Source organism: Passer montanus, unplaced genomic scaffold (genome assembly GCF_014805655.1).
Source record: "Passer montanus isolate IOZ18808 unplaced genomic scaffold, ASM1480565v1 scaffold103, whole genome shotgun sequence".
Taxonomy (NCBI): domain Eukaryota; kingdom Metazoa; phylum Chordata; class Aves; order Passeriformes; family Passeridae; genus Passer; species Passer montanus.
The window spans coordinates 1,213,438-1,229,680 of NW_024356838.1; the positions used below are offsets into that span (position 1 = coordinate 1,213,438).

General features: G+C 37.1%; 1 protein-coding gene across 1 annotated transcript in view; it reads left to right on the forward strand.

The window, feature by feature from the left end:
- SLC35A3 (solute carrier family 35 member A3) overlaps nt 1-13,323 on the forward strand; it is a 41,631-nt gene extending 28,308 nt beyond the window's left edge. Inside the window, 9 exon segments of the mRNA XM_039717922.1 lie at nt 689-893; nt 1,734-1,888; nt 1,975-2,097; nt 3,213-3,384; nt 6,269-6,375; nt 6,378-6,387; nt 6,893-7,008; nt 7,010-7,026; nt 9,169-13,323. Of these exon segments, the coding sequence (XP_039573856.1) occupies nt 689-893; nt 1,734-1,888; nt 1,975-2,097; nt 3,213-3,384; nt 6,269-6,375; nt 6,378-6,387; nt 6,893-7,008; nt 7,010-7,026; nt 9,169-9,259 (996 nt within the window). The 3' untranslated portion in view covers nt 9,260-13,323.
- The last annotated feature ends 2,920 nt before the right edge of the window (nt 13,324-16,243 follow it).

Here is a 16,243-nt window from a genome sequence, read left to right on the forward strand (position 1 = left end):
TTATATGAAGCATAGCAAAAATTATGTGATAGTCTGAGTAGCAGCAAGGATTTTTTAAATCTCCTTGTCATATACTGTGCTTGCAAAATGAAAATTACTGTCTCTGTTAGTCTTCTGCAATAAGTTAATCCTTTGTACTGGTGACAAATTGCAAAGAAAACTGTGTCCACTTGGTGGAAGTTCCTGGTAGGGGTGAGGATGGTACAGCTGTATTAATATGAAGTTTGTGGTAGTCAGTGCAGCCTGGGAAATCAGTTCCAGTCACCTAGTCACCTATATTCAATGAATTTTTTTCTGAGCAGGATAATCAGCAGTACAGGTTTAGTGCTGCTTCCCCAAAGCTTCTCCTTCCCATGTCTTCCTTTCCAACTCCTTTCCCTTCATTGCCAGGCATACCTCTCATTCTCATTTAAAGCAGCCCAACCCTCACCCTGCTTTTGCTGGCACGGTGCCACCTGGCAAGGCAGACACTGCAACCTGACAGCCTTGGGAGAGGTGGAGGAGTGGGAGGATCTCTTCAGTCTGGGAACAGCTCACTGCAGCAGCAGTACTGGGCATTCTGCTGTACCCCAGCAGAAAACACCTTCACCTTGAAACTACCTTCTGAGCTTTCACCTACATAAAGAAATCAGTGATTCCCAATATCTGCAATATTACCTTTGGGTTTGTTTCTTTTTTTCTGTTTCAGAAAGGAAAAGGTCAAGACATGTCTGCCCATTTAAAGTACCTTTCCTTGGGCATCCTGGTTTTTCAGACCACAAGTTTAGTGTTGACCATGCGCTATTCTCGGACACTGAAAGAAGAAGGACCTCGTTACTTATCCTCTACTGCAGTAGTTATTGCTGAACTTCTGAAGATTTTGGCCTGTGTTCTATTAGTCTACAAAGACAGCAGTATGTGTCAAATTTTGCACCAAGTAATTTTCCTAATCAATATGCTGTATTGTAGTGGCAACTGCAAAGCAGCCATGTGAGTACAGGCATACAACAAAGCATTTCCCTTCTTGTGTAAGAAATAGTCTTGGAAAGACAATAATCATACTGCATATTTGCTTGAGAGAATGAATACTGAGGAGGGCAGGAATGAATTTTATGCTAACATCTCAAAGTTTGTGTTTGCTCAGACATTTTAAGAAATCTGTATGTAGAAGTAGGAAAAAATGAAAAGCTGTAAGTATGTCCAAAGCATGAATGATAATTTAGAAACCTGTGATAAATGGCAGATGCAGAAGGGAAGAAGCAATTTCATTGTTACATGAAGAATCATAGTTTTAAGCTAAAAAAAAGAAAACTGTATTCACATTTACTCCAGTTCTTATTTTGTATATTTAAAACTGAATTTGTCTAGTTTGTGTTTGATTTTCAACAGCTTAAAAATGTCAGTCTATATATAAATATTGACGACTATAGGATTCTAAATATGTACTTTTTATATGGTAGTCTTTGATACATTATCTTAAATTATTGAGGCGATTTCAATAAGTTTAACTCAAAGTATTTTGAATACTTTTTTTCGTTCTGATATTCCAGGCTGCCGGAGGACACTTGCAGCCATATTTCACATGTACAAGGCCTGTGAAAGTGAAACAAACATAGATGGTATTTTCAGGTCTTGGTGTAGTGATAGCTATAAAAAGGGGCTACAGTTTAAGAACAGAACATTGCTGTTTCTCTTTTTTTCTACTCCTTTGCTTTTAGTGAATGTCTAATTTTTTTTACTGTTTCTTTGGGTAGAATGCAATTTACGAACTCTGAACAGAGTGCTACGTGATGAAATCCTTAACAAACCAATGGAAACCCTTAAACTCGCCATTCCTTCAGGAATTTACACTCTTCAGAACAACTTGCTATATGTAGCATTGTCAAACCTAGATGCAGCAACATACCAGGTATTGCATGTTTGGAATTCTCTGTAAGCTTCAAAAAAAAAACGCCCTTGAATTGTAGTAGTAGTAACTGTTCCTGGTTCTTCTAGGTTACATATCAACTGAAAATTCTCACCACAGCACTGTTTTCTGTGTCCATGTTGAGCAAGAAACTGGGCGTATACCAGTGGCTGTCACTAGTAATATTGATGACAGGAGTGGCATTTGTGCAGGTAAATATTAGCAGGTGTTTTGTGGGGTTTTAATGTGTTTATTCAAGAAACATGGATTTCTATACTGATTATCCAGCTTTCTGATTCACCAGCTGCACACGAGCACCAGAGTATAGTCAGGAGCTACGAATCACAACTGGCCAGGTCTGGAGGACACCAGAAATGGTTCAAAGGCAGAAGATAACACCTCTTTTGCAACCCAGTGCTCTACTATAGAATGTGACAGGGCCTCTGCAGCAACCTGCAAGTAATAATGATAGCAATTTTTATTAGCACGTTTCTTCAGGCATTAGGAATTCAGAGATCTTCTCTGCCAGGACAGGCTGTGTTCACTTTGTCATATGGATTCATGGCAAATTTACTTTGGACTAATTTCAAAAACCTAAATTGGCCTCAGTTCTCAACAGTGCAGGTATCAGAGTTCATAGTTTTCAGAGGCCAGGATCATAGGATAAGAGACTATTCTAAGAATTTTTAGCAGATTTTAGTATACTTGGAATTCTTTATTTTAAAATTTAAGGATTTGGGAAGAGATATGGTAATTAAATTCAATAATGAAAAAAGAGAACAAAATACTCTGACAGTATTTAACAGATTTCTCAGAAAGTTTTTGTCCATGGCATTGCATTTTATTGAGCTAGCCATAGACACATTGCAAGATTTGACTGGTCTGCACAATCACCAAAGAGGGACACATGAAATAGACATTTCATCCTACCTTAAAGACAGCTGGTGTAAGTAGTTTTCTAGCTGTGTTTATATTTGTAAGGTAAACAACTGTTGGGTGGCACAAGTTGCTGACAGAGAATGACCATGATAAATCACACTGGGATTCAAAACCAGTTCTTGCTTATAAAATATAAATGCTGCAGCTGCTTAAATTGATGAGTATTCTCCCAGTTCAGGCACAATTTTACTGCTTACAAATACATAGAAAAATAATTGTAGCTTTGCAGTCCTTTAAAAGTATTTATGGTGCAAAATACAAAACTTTTCAAGCATGTGATTGTGTGTATTTAGCAACTGTTACTGTTGGTGGAAAACAAATTTGCATTTTGTAGATGCTCATGACTTGATTTCATCAGTGAATTTTGTGTACTTGTTCTTACATCCAGTGGCCTTCAGACTCTCAAGCAACACCTGCTAAGGAGCACTCAGCAGGATCACAGTTTGTAGGCCTGATTGCAGTTCTCATAGCGTGCTTTTCTAGTGGATTTGCTGGAGTTTATTTTGAGAAAATTTTAAAGGAAACTAAGCAGTCTGTGTGGATCAGAAACATTCAGCTTGGTAAGTTTATTTTTAATCATCTGTTAGAGATATTGTATTCTGAAGCATTAAGACAATTGTGCAAAATAAATGTATAAATAAAAAATACCACCAACATTTTAGTATGCTGCATATATGTTGTTTTATAACCAACAAAGTCAGACTCTGCTAGAGGGAATTATAGCAGTTGCTTTCTGGTTTCGGTCTAGTTCTTCATTTACATTGTTAATAGAGTATCTGTACATTTGTGCAGAAACTGTCAATTGATTTTTTTTTACTATTTTTTAGAGAATATAGGAATATTAAATCAAAATATATTTCTAAGTCAGTGTTTTGAGATGTTTTAAAAGTAATGTATTTTTTTCTCTTGTGCCTGGGTAGGCAGCTTTTTGTATTAAAAGTGCAAACTATAAATTCTGCTTTGTTTGTGAACAAAGTGGAAATAATTATTTACTGTTATTTCAATACCAAAGGTCAGTCTTTTGTGTGCATAATCACTGAGGAGAGGCATATGCAAAAGACCAGTCCATTTTAACTATTTGTACAGCTGTACCTACTGTGCACCTATCAGTGTGCATCACATTATATGAACATCACCTATATTAACATCTATTAACCACTCTAGTCTTCACCTGTAGGCAAAAACTGTTTATGGCATATTTGAATGAGTGCACTGAGCAGAATTTGGCCTTTCCAGTGCCTTAGGATGGACTAGGGGTCAAATCCACAGTGTAAAGTTAAGTCATGAGATGATTTAGTGGATCAGAGCTGTGTGGTGAGTCTGGTGGAATGTAGTGCAGTACTGTAACAACAGAGATGGTGTGGCTTCTTTTGTAATTAGTTAGTTGGTCAATAAGCCATCTTTTTTCCTCTATTTTCCTACTACTGTATTTTAATTATAAGTGGTTTCAGTTTAAAAAGCAGAGGTTAATTTTGAATGCCTTAAATCATGTTTACGTGACCATAAGTGTTTTGAAACTGCGTATAGTGGAAGGAATCAAAACTTCTCCTTACTAGATGCTTGTATTTATGGAAACAGTGTCTGTTCAAACTAAGTTTCCTGAACAGAGTGTAGGGAATACAACAGGAAACATTATGTTAGGGAATTTTGGGGGCAGAGAAGTGTTGCTAGCTGGGGATTGGTCCAGGATTTAAGGTGAGATTTGGTATTTTGGGTGGAACTGCAATATAAAATCCATTGCCAAGGAAAGCTGATTATTGTTACTCTCAGTTTCTATGCTACATTAGCAACAGATATCTGAAATAAATTCAAGTGAGAATTCATAATTGTTGATAAATCAATAATCTCAAGTATTGTTCATGTTTTTCTACAGCACACAGAAGCATGTACACTTAGTTTGATAGCTGGCCTGGTCATATATTGAATGTTCCAGTAATTCTTTGTGAAACAAGGAGATCAGAACAGACTGCTGAATGCTGACTCTTCAAGGTTATGAATGACTAGGACAGAGATATATGAAGACATAAATGCCTGATTATAGTGAGAATCAGATACCTGAGTCTTGTATTTACTTTTGTAGTGAGCTTAATACGCCTCAATAGGAGGTTCAGTAGAATGTGTTTATTACTGAGGTTGTTCTCAGTTCAAAAATAATGCTGTCATATTTCATTAAGTTTTTTAGAAACTATTTAAATACATAAATACAGTTAAACAATACATATTAAATACATATAAAAATAAACACAGCTTTTACAGTACAGCTTTCATAAAATATGTAAAATGTGAAATCGCGTTTTCAAAAATACACTGGTGTCTTCTTTTTGCAAGTGCAAGGTAGTCACTCACTTCAGACATTGTATTATTCAGGAGCCAGACATTCATAAGCAAGAACTCTGAAATAGAGTTTTCTTAAAACACAAACAAAAAACCTGTATGTCCAACCAGGTTTTCATTTTCATATCCATAGAGAATTATTAAAACTGTAGAAAATAATGGGGAAATAAATCAGAATTGTTTTAAAAATCAGTTTTTAATGCACATCAATACCATAATAAGGGTGTATGAATAAGTTATTGTATTTCTTTATTTTAACAGATCAATTGGAAAATACAAGTTTACAAATGGTTTAATCTGAATGATAACTACATTTTTCAATCTGCCTACAAAAAGAATTATTTCTTGTCAAACAGAAGGTGTTATTTTCTTCAAAACAATTCTGGCTTTTTCAGATGCACAGAAATGTGATGAAAATCACCTTTTTACAGAGAAGGAATAGAAAAAAGTGTTGCCCCTTTCCTGCTCTGGACTAGAGCAGACATCAGTCGCAGAAGAGCTGCTTACATGCTTTACTTGCTTGAGGAATTAGGAAAAGCTTCTCATTTGATAGAAGAACACTGGACTCACCAAATTAAAAACCACAGTCTCACCTCAGATTCACTTTTGACATTATGTCTGTACTAGTAAAAATTCATGGTGTTTGAGACTGGCTCAGGAGAATCCCATTTCAAAAATCCTTGTCTGAATTGGCAAACTGCTAATTGCTGCTCCTGCTGTGCCAGAGACCTTCTCTTCCCCTGAGTGTTTTCCCTGTTTTTCTCTCCAGGTTGTAGGTGACTCCAGCCTTCAGTCATGACTAGTTTCAGGAAAACCGAAATAGCATATAAGTGAATTTTTCTCTATGCCATAAACAAAAATCACTCCATTCCAGTAGAAAGCAATGGAAGATAAGTATATAAGGATATCGTAATGGAAACAATCAAAACTTGTTTCAAGTGTGGAGAATAGCTTTTAAAAGAGAACAGCAAACTGATTGCATTTGGATGTGATGATATTGCAAGTGACAGTCCAATTTTAAAATCAGAAATACATGAGCAGCCTTTAAGGATGAGGAACCCATTTGCATGTTTTTCACCTAAAGCTTCTAAATCAATCTTGTGCTTTCAGGGTTTTTTGGTAGCATATTTGGACTGATGGGTGTTTACATTTATGATGGAGAGCAGCTGTCAAAGAATGGATTTTTTCAAGGATACAATAAACTTACTTGGGTGGTGGTTGTTCTACAGGTGAGACCTTGTGTTGCATGTTTCTGTGAAGGCACTCAGAGATTTACTCTTCTATAAATAACTGGGGAAGCTAATGGGTGTTTTTGAAGGTGCTGAGAATCCTACAGTTGAAAGTCTGATCTATCATTATCATACTCTAAATGAAAATCTGGAAAATATATAGCAAGTATGTAATTAAGAATTGTGCAAATTAAAAACATGTGAGCATTATTTATTTTGTGATATTTAAAATTATCTCTCTAAATGACCTTCCTCATGTGGCTAAAAATGTACAGTATGAGCATTTCCACTCATTTAATGGTGGTAATGTGATCAACAATTTCTTTAATGGGTTAAGAAGTACTCCTCCAATATTTATTTTCAACAGTACATATTCCTAATGTAAAATAAATGTATTGCTCCTCCACATAGACAAAAGCATTTCCTAAAGTAGGTGCATGGTTTTAAAGCAGATGCTCTCAGTCAAACTATCAGTTTGTGAATCCAAACCTTGCTATTTTTCCAGGCACTTGGAGGGCTGGTGATTGCTGCTGTTATAAAATATGCGGACAACATTTTAAAGGGATTTGCAACTTCTCTCTCCATTATACTGTCAACATTGATCTCCTATTTCTGGCTGCAAGATTTTGTCCCTACAAGGTAAGAATTATTTTCCACGTATACTAAAAAAAATTAGTTCAAAACTTACTGCTTACCAGATGTAACTGCGAAAATAAATAAAAACCAAATCCCATCCAAGCCACACTTTCGAAATGTCTAGGTCCAGCTTGCACACCAAAGTTTAGCCTCATCCCGTGACTAAGACGGAGTTTCTCAGGGAGGTGGCTCGGGGTTCCGCGGCGGCCGCGCTCCCTGCGGCTGCTGCCGTGCCCGGGGCCGCTCTTCGGCCCGGCCGCGCCCCCTGCGGCCCCGCGCGGGCACCGCACCCAGCGCTGGGGCCGGGCCGGGAACGGGGCTGCGGCCGCTCCGCGTCCCGCACTGCGGGGCCGGGACGGGGCTGCGGCCGCTCCGCGTCCCGCACTGCGGGGCCGGGACGGGGCTGCGGCCGCTCCGTGTCCCGCACTGCGGGGCCGGGACAGGGACATGGCCTCTGTGCTGCCTTTCATCGCCCGCACCACGGGCTCTAACACAGGTGATTGCAGTCACGCACTGTGGAAGTGATGCTCCACCTCTGAGTTAAGGACACCCAGAAGCTCAAAGGCAGAGCTGTTTCTAAAGGCAATGCCATGTTTAGTAGTGAGAACAGCCGAGAAAGAAAAAGAAGTGCTTTCTCCGTTCTTCTAGGCCCCGTACAGTGTCCTGATGCTTTGGGGATCAGACTGTGGTGCCTCTGTGTGCCACAGGTTTGCACAAGGGTGGGTTGAGAACACTGCTGTCTTGGCAGTGCATGTTCCTGTATGGAGTGTAGAATTAATAATTCCACTTCCAGGTGTAGGAATAGGGTTTTACTTGTGACTGACCAACACTCCTTGCATATGTTACAAGTACTCATAACATAAAAATATTTTTAATAATATTTACGACTTTTGTATCTGGTGCAAAGAAACATCTTTTTATCTAAAAACATATATTTGCAATACTATGGTCCCTTCTATCCCTACCCATTCTGTGATTCTGTATTATCAGGGCTTAAGCATTCAAAAAAGGAAATGGATAGCTGTTTAGGCTTAAGAAGTGGAAGACATTGAACTTAAATTATAAGTAGATTATATTTGTCCCATTAAAACAAATGTAGAAAGTGCTTTAAGAATTTCTGCATGTTTAAATGGAAAATTAATAAGTAACTTAACAGCTTCTGCAAACATGTTGAAAATTAAATACAGCCAAGTAGCAGTATGTAGAACTTGAAGTGATCCCATTTAATAAGACTTTACTAACTTGAGTTAATCAAACTTAATCTTTAGCACCGTGCTTATGCTAACAGTGCATTTGAACTGGAGCTGTGTAATTGTTTCCGTCACATAACAAACAGTTTTGATAGGGGTAATAGATCTAAAGTACCTAAATGCTTGAATGTGTTGCAAGGGGCCATGTCCCAAAGTGGGCTAAATGTATTCTCTGAAGGATTATCATGTCATATGCCACAGTTTTTTTAGCATTTGGTTCAGAAGATGAAATTGTTGATGTTGTCATGTCTGTGAGGAGATTCTTTTCTAAAATGCATACTGATCATCTCCTGGCTTCAGTTATTTTGTATCAGACTTTAACTATCAAAACGACTTGAAAGACCAAAATGTCACAATAAGGAAGATGCCTTTATTGTGTTTTCATGAGACAAATCTTTCTGTATCTGGCAAAAATTAGATTATATTGACTTGCAAACTGGTTCTTGGGCAGCAGTAATTTGTTTCGACATAAGCTTTGCACTTGAAAGCAAACAGAGCTCCAACAATGCAGTATAAGAATGGGTGGGTAACCACAGAAGCTGCTTTTCTTCAGCTCCTGCTTCCATTTTGCACACATTCTTTAGGTAAAAGTTTAAGAAAAAAAGGATTGATCTGGTTGCTTTTGGAAATTGTTCCATGAAAGTGTATTTTTAATTTTCAGAATATGTTAGTATAATGACACCTTAAATTGTGGTTACAAGTTTCTTACCTCAACAACTTTTTGCATCCCTCTAAAATATATACACACAAATTATTTTGCTCTTAATGCATTGGACAAATATAATTTATCTTTCTGTTTTCCTCATGGAAAAATGTCCTTTCTTTTGATTGTATTGCATAAATAAATTTACATCAACTAAAACAAACTTTTTTTTTTCATCCCTATTCTATTCAGTGTCTTTTTCCTCGGAGCCATCCTTGTAATAGCAGCTACTTTTCTATACGGTTATGATCCCAAACCTGCAGGAAATCCCATTAAGGCATAGCAGACTTCTCATCAACCTGCTTCTGGAGATCATGCACTGGGGGCCTTGCTAGCACTGGCATGTGGGAAGTGTCACTGTGCACTGCAAGGGAAGGATGACTGCCCTGATTATATGGAAGAAATGCTGAAGAGCAGTTCTGAACAGCCAGAGGGGTTACAGGTGGAGGGTGATGCTGTCTGCAACTGATGGGGGGGAAATGTCAGGGGAATGCCCAGTGCAACTTGCTAATAAAAACTTGAAAGGAGCCAAAAGTTTCCAAGAAACTACAATTAGGAATGTTTACAGCTTTTGACTGAGATTGCATCAAAAGAATACTGTATTGACTGCTGCAGAAATGTGTCCTATGCACTCTTTGAAAGAGCACACGACAACATTGTCAGATTGTATGTTTTTGCTATTCAATTCTATTTAATCTCAGTAAATATGTTTTTAACTGTTTGTCTATTTACGTGAAATGAGCAGAAAGTCATAGTTCTAAAGTGATGGTTCTAATTAGGTACTCCTTATTAAAACTGAAAATTGAAGTATGATTGAAAGACACTTTCACAATATCAAATATTTTTATATTTTTAGAAGGCTGATTTAATAACAGAAATCTGTTATTAAATTATAATATTATAATTCTGTTGCTTCTATAAAACTGTTGTAAGAATGTTAACATTCTCACTGAAGTACAAAGGGAGGAATACTCCAGCCTTCATCAGCCTGTAGTGTTGGAGCAGATGGAATAACTCTGGGAACCCAGGCTGGAGGTTACCACACTAATGTGAGAGCAGCAGTAGGGTTGTGATGGGTGCTTGCTCAGATGTGATGTTAATTCTTTATTTTTTTTTACTAATTATAAATCAACTTTTTAGTAGAAACTTAAAAGTAGTTTTTGTGCTTCAAATAGCCTCTGAAGACTTTTTAAACCATTATTTCGAAATCAAAGAGCTCATAATAAGCATTTTAAAGGCGTTATCAATTGTCTGTAACAGCTCCATCTGGAGATATTATGGTATGGCATCTGTATACTGTACTGTACTTTGTTACAGAGGTGTTTTTTAAACAAGTGTTGTTTACTCATGAACTCTTCCAGGCTTTTTCTGTATATTTCTATGTAATGGCTTAATTAGAGTTTTGGTGGGGTTTTTTAAATTATTATTATTTTGTTCTGAGAGTCCTTGAGCCAACAGACCAAAATGGGTTCTCTAGACCTATTTGTTCTAGTAGTGGAATTACTTTAATAGGAAATATAATTTAAAAGCAATTAATTGTGCAATAGGTAAATACAAAAGCATGCTGTTATTCTGTTTAAAACAAAAACTTCACAAAGAAACTTTGCTGCAATTAGATCAGTTAGACTGTTATGAACACTTCACTTGAAGAATTTGCATATAGTCAGAAACACAAAAAAAAATGAAACTAATAAACAAAAAAAAAACTGTCTTAAAAATCATTGGGTTTCAGGTTCACAATGGATGTTAATGTCGGGTGACACCTGTGATGGTGCATTTATATAAAAGCATTTCAGGAGTCCCTTACCAGTAGAACGGCAAGTGGTAAAAATTCCGTTGTTCTCTCCATGCCACCACCTCCTCCATGCTGTTTCTCACATCTGTCTTGTACTAAACAAAATGTGTGATAGAAACGTGTTTTAAAATGTTTACCAAAGTACCTCATTTGATTGACAAGGAGATTCTGTAGGAGTGCTCTGAGCTTTCTTAGTGAAGTATTGTAAATTAGAAAGGAAGAATTCCACTTATGTCAGTCAAGTAAAAATAGTTTCTTTCTTCTGTTGGCAATTACATGTTTTATCAACATTCTGTTTGTTTGTCTTATCAGAGCAAGACATTAAAGAAATATCAGAGCTCTGCCTAGGGCTTGCTAAGCTTTGTGAACTGTGAATCTCTCCCAGCATGTTGTAATTGCAGTAGCTTTGCTACTTGGTGATCAACTATCTAAATGGGCGTTCTATGTTAATATTAAATCTTTTACATGTAACATTCAATGTGGCAATGTAACAATCTTTGAAAAGTCCCATGTAGCCATTTCCCCCTGCAGTGCAGCCTGAGGTAAGACGTGTGCGTAGAGCAGCGGCTCACGGCGGTGCCAAGTACAGAACGGGACCTGCACAGCTCTGAAATGAGGTGGGAGGTGTTGGTAGTAATCTCTCAGCTGGAGTTTGGCCCTACACAGTTATACTTTTGATTTCGTAAAACACAGTAGTGGGAGTGTTCAAGTGATATAATTGGTTACTTTCTTAAGAAAAGTCTCCAAAAAACATAAAAGGCAGGCTGAGAACACTTTAAAGCCAGTTGTACAGGAAGGAACCAAAAAAGCCAAATAATTACCACGTGGCTGGAACTCTGGGATATGTAGCCTGGTTTTAATATTTCAGGTGCACCTGTCAATGTTTGCCAGGATGTTTAAAGGAAGCACCAGGCATATGTGCTCTTTGCTTTGGAATAGGATGCCATGCAGCTTTGGAAAACTGTCTGCTGTACTAAGGAACAGTAGCTCCTTTCTGTAAAGGAACAGTAACTCCTGTCTGGAAATCAGTGACTTCCATGCTTTCACTTGACAGTCCAATTCTGTTTTCCAGCAGAAGGATAGATCTCGTCACAGACTTGTGGCTGAAAAGGAAGAGTGAATTAGAATTTTTCTCTGTGTTTCCTCACAGAGAGGAAAAGCTCTTCTCCGAGGTGTGACTCTGGACAAGGGGAGGTAGCACGTGTTTTGTGAGAACAGGAGGGATTTGAGGAGGGCTGACTGATTTCTGTAACCTTTGCATCGGGGACCATATGCACATTTTCTCACTGAGATACTTTTGTATTTGGATTTTTATTTTTTTAAGTAGCATTAAGTCTATAACTCATTAACTAACCAAAGAGGAATAGCTAGCACAGAGTTTTGGGAGGTACTGGATAATGAGCTTTGAGTTATCCCTGAAAGCAAATGCTGTAGGAGTGCAACTTCCCAAAAATAAACTTGTCTTTCTGAACTATTTTCTGATTTTTAGACAATGGTTTTGTTACTTTAGTTGTATGTTTAGGAAGCTAACCTATACTTAGCAGAATTTTGTTTAAATATTTATAAAGTTATAGAAGTTATAGCTAGCTATTTATTTGCAATAACTTGAATTATGTGATTTTTCTTTCTAGACATATATTGGGTATACTGGTATTTATTGAATACTTGGATATTTGGTAGTTTTATTTGAGAATCTCTGGGATACATGGTAAATGGTCAAATAATTATAAACTTAGGACTATCTTCAAAGCAAAATAGATCAGTTCAGTGGTAAAAAAAACTTGAGTCTAATAAAGTAAGATAAATTTGTCTTTCAACATTGTATTTCTAAGCAATCCATAAGTCCCCAAAAATGTATTTTCTCAAAGAATTCAGATAATTGTGTAGTTTTATTCAACTTCATTGTTTTAGACAAACTTTAAGAAAACATCCCTTTTTATTTGTTTCAGTAAAGGTTAGATTAATGTTCTAGATTAAACTTGTACAGTGTAATACTTTTTTTTTTACTACAATGTTTTATTAACTATTGTTTTATTTTTCCTCAAGAAGAGAAAACAATCCCATTTTGCTCATGTTCCATGCACATACAGGCCTCTCAGAGACTCTTAGTAGTACATAATTCTTTTGTGTGTGTTTCTAACTTATTTTTGTGGCTGTAATTCCAAATACTGTAATAGATTTTGTTAATTTTTTAAAATTGAGAAATGAAACATTGCATTTCTTCTGGTTTTTGTTGTCAGTAACTTTCATATTTGAATGTATTTCCTGGTCAGCCCTGCATGTTCTATTGTATTTAAGCAATTGTCATTTTCCAGATTTGAATTTGTTGCTCATTTTCCTCCTGGTGACAATGTTTCTTGCTGGATATTGTGTTGAGGAGGATTATTCATTCCTTTCATATCTGAATCTATGTTTGTGAGAATGAGTTATTAAAAAACAGTAAGGGTTTTTTTTCTTTGTGTGTGTATTAGAAAAGTAACAGTTATGTATAGCATGGTATTATACCATATATGTGTAACCTGAAACGGTGCATTACTGTGAGAAAGACCAAATAGTGTTTCCTTGCCTTTGTTTTAATTGTTCTTTTCATTTTTAATGCTGATTATTTTCCACAGGAAGAGAATCCTGCCCTTTCCAGGTAAGCTCATTGTATGTTTTTAGGTATCTAGAATTAAGACATTTTACTAAAGAAAAATTTGGGGCAAAATGCGACAAAATACGTGGAATTGATTAGATCATATGCTTCAGTTATTGTCCAAAGTTCTGTTCAGTTGAATTCTTACCTTTTTATAAGTATTTCTCAGCTGAATTTATAACTTTCTAGGAGAAAAAATAGTGACTGACTTGCCATTCAGTGCTTGTTCTTGTTCTTGAATGTCTGCTGCACATTTGCATCCAAGAGTAGATGTGGCACATTAACTTGTCAGCAAACTCCCATCATCATTCTGACTGTAATTAGCCATATTCACTTCATTAGTGATTTATAGCTCAGTAAGAATTGCTTATATGCTAAGCATATGTTTGTGTTTGCTGCCATGAGTATGATTTTTTTAGATTTTTTAAAATTTTGTCCTTATTGTCAATATATGAGCCCAAATATATTATTCAAACATTGTAGCAAAATTTCTAAGGTAGTCTTAGTTTTTTATATGTTGATATTTGTGTGTGATTACATTGAATACAGTTCCAATATATGGTGATTCCAGGCAGTTTGGAAAAGGTTTTTTTTTTGGTCTAACACTGCTGAACACTGGAATGCATCTTACATGGCCTAACACAGTCCTTCTTTTAATCCATGTTGAGGTAAAATACTGTATTTTATTTTCTTCTATATGAGTAGATAACGCCACTATAGTAATAAACTGGTTGAAATTAAGCAGTGGCTTTATTAAGAATATGATTTTAAACTGTTTGAGAGCTTTGTTGAAAGGAGAGGCTTGTCTTATGCATATTTTTGCAGAAATAAAACAACATTTTAGCTAATGCTTATTATTTCACAATGTAATTTTAGTATAATTTTCTATAAATTCTAAGGTTATTGGATGGTTTTTTTGATGGTATCTTTTAACATACATCTTACTGAATGATGCCAGCAATTTAATTTTGACTGAGACGTGCTTCTTTTTGACCATTTTGTCATGACTTCTTGCAGTGTTCTTGTGATGCTCTTCTGGTCTGAAACCCCAGCTGTGCCCTGAGCCAGGGGTGGTAGGGAGCACCTGAGTATCAATACCGACTTATAGTGTGGGCTGTGGCTGTAAAACACTGTAACACTGTAAGGAGCTATGAATGGCTGTAATTTATAGTGTATCAAAGACCTGAGCAGAGTTCACAAGCAGTTTCTGTAGATGATGGATAACATGTTTCTCTGCCCGTTCTGCAGATTCATTTATTGTAACTGGGTCATTTCACCAGCAGTTTTCAGGACACTTAATGTCTATCAGTTTCTTTGGTCAATTTGGCCCTGCTCTGAATGTTAACATGCAACATGATTTAAACTGAAAATTTTATGCTATTAGGTAACAAATTAATGATTCCTTATCTAGGGACATTGTTCTTCAAGACTGGTGTAAAGGCACTCCCTGAGGAATCTTACCTGAAACTAGTGAAAGCATCATCTACCTGTGCTTTGGAATACCCCTAGGGAGATAAGTATTCTGTCCTTTTTGATCCCTCTTCCAAAATGATGGAAATGTCTTCTACAGCTAGCAGGTAGTAGTATTTACGTAGTATAGAGGGTTGAACACTGGGGGTGTTTAGATGTTACAGACAATTCTTGTTTCTCTTCCTCAGGAGTTTGTGTTAAATAACGTTAAATATTAAGGTTAATGTTATGTTAATATATAAGTTAAATAATGTTAGAGCAGGTTATGTCGGGACTTGTGTAGGTGAGTGGAGTTTAATATTTGAAAATATGTAGCTTGCTGAATTTCATGACAGCAACAGCAAATTTATTCTACATTCTCATTATTTGAATCATCTACTCTGTCTACATGAGCAAACTTGATAGTTAAATGCATTTTGAGTAATGACATCAATATCAGGTGTTGGTCTAATATGAAGGTATGGATAGACAACCATCTTGTCAGCCTGGTTACCAAATGACTTTGCTGACATTGTAGTTGTGTTGACTTTTTACATGAATCCCTTACATGTCACCTACATGCCTGTGTGTGACTTTCCCACCAAAATCTAACAGCACTCTGAGGAATAGACTTGAAACTGTGTCAGCATTTTTGGACCCCTCTCCTTTTCAAGTAGAATTGGGACAGAATTGTCAAATACTTCATGTGACACCCTGATACTTGTAACAAATGACTGATAATAGCAAACATTCTAGACCCGCTAGACACCTCTTGGTTTCATGAGCTGGAGTCGGCTTGTCTTTGTCTAGATCCATTGGTGTGAGTAGGGCTGAGCATCGGCAAGTTCTAAATTCCTTTAAAGGTGCATTATGATGAGATAAGAGGCGCTTGATCTTAAGGCTGAGGGTTTAACCTAAGCCCACACGGTCTTAAGCGGTGAGTGATTGACACCCGTTAGGTAACAGGGGCCGTCTGTACCTCAGGGATAAGTTCCACTGTTGGCAGGGACAAAAAGCTGTTCCTGTGTAGCTGAGGTTTTGGGGGAAACGGGGATGTCACAGGAGCTGGGGAGATGGAGATAAGCAGCGAGAGGGCTGAAAGACAGAGGACTAAGAACATAGGGACTGATAATGGATACAGCCATGGAGGCTTGTGTCTGTATCATGGCTGTAATGCTGTAGCACGGACAGTTGTTGCTCCTTAGTGATGCCAGACATCAACAGCAGATGAATCTGTAAGCTACAGAAAGCCTAATAATGCCGGCAACATGTTACTAAAAGATTGTCTCCACTAATTGGCATGCTGCTATGGGGAAGCTGATCCCTGTTATCTTGTTACTTGCAGGCGCTGTGGTAAATCAGAACCTGGGATGACCTGCCCGTTTGAA